At 41.7% G+C, this 6,576-nt stretch overlaps 2 protein-coding genes across 2 annotated transcripts in view; one reads left to right on the top strand and one right to left on the bottom strand.

Moving 5' to 3' along the window:
- The window catches only part of LOC106806503 (probable ATP-dependent RNA helicase DDX23), an 18,998-nt gene extending 13,924 nt beyond the window's left edge, over positions 1-5,074 (bottom strand). The window contains exons 1-2 of the mRNA XM_014808470.1: positions 4,840-5,074; positions 3,996-4,139 (exon numbers count right to left, since the gene is read on the bottom strand). Of these exons, the coding sequence (XP_014663956.1) occupies positions 3,996-4,139; positions 4,840-5,006 (311 nt within the window). The 5' untranslated portion in view covers positions 5,007-5,074. The remainder of the gene's footprint in view (positions 1-3,995; positions 4,140-4,839) is intronic.
- Positions 1,823-6,576, top strand: part of LOC106806505 (serine/threonine-protein kinase 17A-like) — an 85,960-nt gene continuing 81,206 nt past the window's right edge. Inside the window, exon 1 of the mRNA XM_014808473.1 lies at positions 1,823-1,880. The gene's annotated coding sequence lies outside the window, so the exon portion shown is untranslated. The remainder of the gene's footprint in view (positions 1,881-6,576) is intronic.

Here is a 6,576-nt window from a genome sequence, read left to right as displayed (position 1 = left end):
GTTGTAGGCCCGGCATCGAATCTGTCGGCGGCGGGCCGACGGGCCGACGTGAATTTCTAAATTTGGTTGCATTGGTCTCAAAAAGTTGCTGTAACCCCGTAAGTACCCAGCGCATCGTAGCGCACTGATGGTTACAAGAAGGTGGACGTTTACTGATTCATTTGGTATATCACGTGTGGTGTTCTTTGGCGATGCTTGGAATAAAAGGCAACTACGTGTTTAGCTGCAGCCTGTGTTCGAAACGGTATTCTAACCCTAGCAGCGAAAAAAATACACGGGAGCGGCGAGCGATTTCGCTCCCGTGAGCTTTCAAAGCGCTCTGGTAACAACAATTACGAGAGCGAAAATACAAGAAAAAATCGCTCCCGTGCCGCCGGCAGCGTTCGAAATTAGTGCAGACCCGGAGGCCCAAGCCGACCAAGTTTTTGCTCGGGCCACCATCTCTACGAAACTGGCGGTCCTCCTGACCGGCACTTTTTCCCCTCATATTACGCTGAAATACTACGGTTAGCGCAACGGCAGTTTAAACAGACTTGTAAGCGAGAGCGCATAATCCGACCCGTTCCTCAACGTAGACGGGTTATCCAAAACATCTAGAGCTGCATGAACTCCCTCAACGCATGATTCGCCACACTAACAAAAACTCGCGACAGTCTAAGAAATCAATTACGGCATCGCCAGGCATGTTGCGTAGCCCAGTGATTTTATGACCGCATAACAATAAGTTTTTATATCGCAGGGGTTATCGTGGGGAGTGAGGGTACGACCAGTGACACCTGACACGCACGTAATCAACGCTATTAACTGAATTCGTCACTTTTCTTAACCTAGAAAGTGGACTATTTTTATTCAGTTAGATATCTAGAAGCAATGTAAACTGTATATACTTAAAGATTCTAGGAACTTGTAACGTTGCGGATGTGCGGTAGCATTGATCTATGCATGGGGGTACCGTGGACTGGGAAGGAGAAAAACGAAAGTAAAACCTTACCCAGAAGCTCCCCCGACATTCCTAGAGATTCCAGTTTTTTTTAACATACTCAAAGTAACTAAAAACTCTCTCTGAAGTTCTGAACTTGCTCAGTTGATATCAAAAGAAAGTTAAAAGATGAAAAGAAATGAAGTAAAAAAAAGAAACTTAAAAATAACCTTACCATCATTACCATGATTATAATTCTTGATTTCCTGTCTTTGTCATGTTACCTGACTATGTGTACTGTGTAGTGCATGTCTGTCTGTGTGAATGAAATTGAATAAGAATGTGATTGGTTTCTTAGTCGAGTGAAATGAGATTTAAAAAATGTGATCGAATGTAATTTGTTGACGATTTCTTAACACTGATAGTCTGATACTGGTGCTGAGTGCTGAATGCTGATGAATGATATTAGAGTCAGTGCATCAAAATTATGAAAATTTTATCAAAATCATGCTATGAAAAAGTAGCTCTGGCCAAGCCTAAAATAGCTCTCGTAAAAAAATTTACGAGAGCTCTTTTTTTCATACAAAATCAAAAAAGAGCTCTCGTAAAAAAAAAAGTAATTTTTAGGCTGAACCCTAGCAATACCGTTTCTTGGAGCTAGGGTTAGGGTTAGTGTTAGGGTTAGGGTACACTTCTGTAGTACAAGTCTGGTACACTTTGTGTATACATATGGGCCCATTCCTATTTGACAACCCCAGGTTTAAAAACCCTAACCCTAACCAAACTCACGACATGGGTGTGTAAACGAGTACTTGTGCCCATATTATATATATGTACCTCGGGTACATATCTATCTGTAGTACCTGTTAGTGACTGTTACGACAACGACCCCTTGAGCACTACTAGCCTAGTTCATTACGACATTAGTTGGACCCTACGATGGTGTGCTGACAAAATCCAGGTATGCCTAAACCCTACATTACCAGTTTGAGAAAATCGTATACACAAACCTCTAAACTCTATATCTTTATTATAGCAATGGGCTCCGGTTTAGTTCAATAGTTGTAGAAGAAGTAACGACAGTTCGACGCGCGGCTGCCATATTCACTACGTTACTGCCATCTACTGGTACAATATGAAAATTATTTCCTCCCTTTGTATGACTCATATAGGTCAATCGGGAGCAGCCGGCTGAAAGGGGCGATAGGATATGTTTACTAGGCACTTCTAATTTTAACATATATTTTAAATTTAATTAGGGTCAGGGTTAGGGTTAGGGTTAGGGTTTTTGCATCATTCTTTAATATATCGTAAAATATATGTTAAAATTAGAAGTGCCTAATAAACATGATATCCTATCGCACCTTTCAGCCGGCTGCCAATCGGGAACCCTCGGATCATTCAACAGAATAGCGAACTATTTTCTAGGAATGACGGAAAGAGCCGAATGGGTTTTCCGATTGGCTTATATGTATGGGTATGGCTAGGGTCCATATATATATATATATATAAAGGGACATATATGGACCCTAGGTATGGCCAGAGCACGTATATATCATCATATCAGGAGTGAAAAATAATAGATTATTAGTATTTTTATTCACTATTATTATTCACTCCTGATCATATGATATACGTGCTCTGGTATGCATGGCATGCAAGTGCATTTTGTCTGAAGGTGCGCTGTTGGATAAGGAGTGCGATAATATAGTTTCAAGAGCTACTAATACCTATTATTAGCTCTTGATAGTTTATATATAATAATCAGGCGTGATTAATAATATTAGTATTATCTATTATTATTCACTCCCGATATTATGACACTCGATCCTGATAATATCCTATTTGCCCGTTTTGAATGTGCAAGATAACTAAATCCATTACTAAAGTAAAAAATATGCTAGGTTTTATTATACCACTGCTGTATATAATGAGCTATCGCATTGCATGCCAATATCTATTAGGGTATAATATAAATATATATATATATGTATATATATATATATATATATATATATATATATTCTATATATACATGTGAACAGTTGTACCAAACTATCCGCTTCTATATGAGAGTAATGAGAGAGAAGTCGAATTTGTTTAGGCAGCAATTAACGTCCATGCATAGCACACACCTGGACAGTGGGTCATTTTTACGGTGTGTTCACATTTTGACACGTGGTTATAAAACGTATTCATTCGCAGTGGCTCGATAATGGTTGGACATAACCATAGAAATAATATAGGTAGACTCTATATATATGTCTAATGTCTCTATATATTTCTATGGCCTGAACGTGCCACCAGTCGCACATGAAGCCACCCTCGCGCGTACGTGTATTGCATAAGTTATATATATATATAGTGTATAATATCATAGTATATCTACGGTGTACAGTACGGTGTTTCTCGTTTCTTCGTGCACCCCTCTCATAACTGAGTTCTCTGTCCGAACACGGTGTTTATGAGGTTTTACCTGAATTGAATTATCTGTGTATACGCAACCCTTGGTTTCTGTTCGCGTTTTACACCGTGAAGCTCGTTGAACAATTATGTTTATGTTATTAGCTGTGTCGACAATCTGCGATGTATTGAAATTGTCTTAGCATGTATTCATTCAATATATACTGCTGTCATTCCACCTTCTACTATGTTGCCAATGTCCGGGTGGTAAAGAAGACTGAGCATGCCAAGTGCGATGCCTTGCATACGAGCGAGCCTTAGCTACAGGGCATGAGGAGAAACGTATGCAGCCGTACCTATCTCCCTTCTAAATGAAAGTTATTTCCACTCTGAGGAGTCAGGGGCGCAAATCCAGGGGGGACAGGGGGAGAAGTCCCCCCACGAACTTTCAGAGGGGGGACATCATATCAAATGTCTAGTAACAACTGTATGCAATTTGAAACATGTGGGTCAAACGGTTCTCAAGTTATCGTTGACCGTAGCCAAATGTTGACGGATGGACGGACGTACGACGGACGACGCCCCACGGCAATAGCTCATCTTGACGATGTCAAGGTGAGCTAAAAATAAGGATGTATAATATGTTCTCTAATAGTCGAAGCCTTATACTAACCTGTATTTTTCTTCTCTACGGTCTCTGTCTCTTCTGCCGAGCTTGTGCCGAGGCGAGCGTGAGCGATCACGAGACTTTCGTCGTTTCCTGTCCCGCTCAGGTCTAATTCTGACTCTGTCTCGGCTTCTGCTCCGAGATCTCCGCCTGAAGTACATAGTAATGTTCACCGTTTTAGAGTCGATCGCATGTGAAGAGTTCCCACCACAACATTGCTGTTGCTTGTCACAACGCTTGCCCTGGCAAAACGTTTTATGCGGGTGCTTTATGTTCTTCTACGGTGAGATATGTTAAAGCTATAGCAACAGATATTTACATGGTCATCATTAATAACAGTGTTCAGATTTTCGGCAAGGTTACCTGACATTAAAAACTACACTAAGCTTGATGATAGGCACGGCATTAGACTTCTCAACACAAAATAAGATTGGGGCAAGCAAGTTCTCAAACCAGCCCGACAACAAGTAGACACAATCAACTGCTGAGCAGTTACTCTGCAAAATCTGCGAGCGTTCAACACACCTCAAAGAGATAGTGTGTGTGTGTCTAGGGGGGTGTCGTTAAGAAGACACGGGACCAGTTCAATTCTTTTTTAAGATCATGGAATTCAATGACGGCCTCAGAATTAAGTCAGGATTACATTTAGGCAAGGGTTAACCAAAGCGCCAGATCAGAATTTGGGGATATGATTACGTTTACTGTTAAGGATAGGGCGATGATGGTGATAATGATGTATATATAATTATAATGGGATCCAAAAGTAGGACAGAGCTGACATCACCAGCCTGCCATAAACATGCGATACCCAATTATACACAGTAGGAAATCACACTCCCGTTCGTACTACCTGCGCTTGTCCTTATCACGACTTTTGCTGCGAGATCTCTGCTTGCGACCGACACCCGTCTCCTTCTCCGCGCTGTGGCTCTGTGATAGCTTGCTCTCCCTCTTCGTGTGTCTTTCCCTTACAGGCAAGGATCTCTCCTTCCTAGAGTCTACTTCTACTGAATTCATTGCTTGTGGTCTTAACTCATCCAATGCTGTTTTGATATATTGATTCTTGATTAGTGTCTTGGCACTGAAATCACAAGTTTAAAATAGATTAGAACTTAGAACTTAGAAGTACTGACACTGACAGTGACAGTGACGTTGTACCGTAAAGTTTGGACGCTCGCCCGAAACTGGACGCTCCTAAGTGCGCATGCGCCTCTTGTTTTGCAAGGGCGCATGCGCAGCAGTCATCTGCGCATCTCGCCCATCGAAACGGTCGCAATAAACAAACATGGCGGACAACCCGGTCTCTGATGGAAACATTTGATTGAAACAATTTGCAATATGTACTAAGTTAGTAAGACTGTGTTATGAGTGTCAGGTTACAAGGCGAAACAAAAAGATAACAAAAGAGCATGGCTACGATTTCCTACGGCCCTGCAAAACAAGATTCAAACAAAAAGAAAACAAGAGAAAAACAAAATAGCATGCCTACGGCTCGGCGCATGCGCACTTAGAAGCGCCCAGTTTCGGGCGAGCGTCCAAATTCTACACGACAACGTGTCAATAACGTGATAATGCAAATTTTAAAGGATTTCAGATATGACGGCTGCAGCTAATGTATGTCACCATTATTAGCTGGTTTCAAAACTACGATGATAGCAAATACACGAATAAACGTCGTAGGTGGGGAGTAAACGTCGGGTATTTGTCACGGACTCGTCTAGCTCTAGTACTATAGCCCGCGTACAGTTGCCGCATGCCTGCGGCTAGATACAATAATGTAACCCAACAAGAGTAGGGTTACAACGCGAGCCTATTCTTTTCTATGGAGGAGCCCCTGAGTGATTCACTCAGGGCGGTTTTATGGTGCGTTTTTCGAGACTACAACTTCCAAACTGGGTTTATTCTAAACACGAACCTTTCTCCGCTATCCTGGAACTTACTATGTATCACAATACTGTGTATTAAACTAATATAACCTGTTACAAAATTTTAAAGTGACGAGCGGCGATATTTCGAGCGCCATTTCTGTTGACCTGTGACATACGCATTCCTAATGCGTATAGCGTTCGGCTAACTTCGACTCCAAGATCGAATGCATCATGGGATGCCTGCTGTCATTCATGATGTCACCAGAGCCAGCATGTCAGGCAACACAGGAGCCGAAGGTAGCCGAATGCTATGCGCATTGGGAATGCGTATGTCACAGGTCAACAGAAATGGTGCTCAAAATATCGCCGCTCGTCACTTCGAAATTTTGTAACAGGTTATATTAGTCTAATACAGAGTATTGTGATACATACTACATAGCAAGTCCCAGGATAGCGGAGAAAGGTTCGTGTTTAGAATAAACCCAGTTTGGAAGTTCTAGTCTCGAAAAACGCACCATAAAACCGCCCTGAGTGAATCACTCAGGGGCTCCTCCAAAGAAAAGAATAGGCTCGCGTTGTAACCCTACTCTTGTTCGGTTACATTATTGTATATAAAGTAGGCCTAACCCAACCAGGCTGTGTGACTAATAGTCTACTAGCCAGCCTAGTGAACCTAGAAATGTCGAGTACTATAAGGTTTTATGTTGGAAATGCAATAT

Source organism: Priapulus caudatus, unplaced genomic scaffold (genome assembly GCF_000485595.1).
Source record: "Priapulus caudatus unplaced genomic scaffold, Priapulus_caudatus-5.0.1 Scaffold165, whole genome shotgun sequence".
NCBI lineage: Eukaryota > Metazoa > Priapulida > Priapulimorpha > Priapulimorphida > Priapulidae > Priapulus > Priapulus caudatus.
This window is presented reverse-complemented; position numbering and strand designations above follow the sequence as displayed.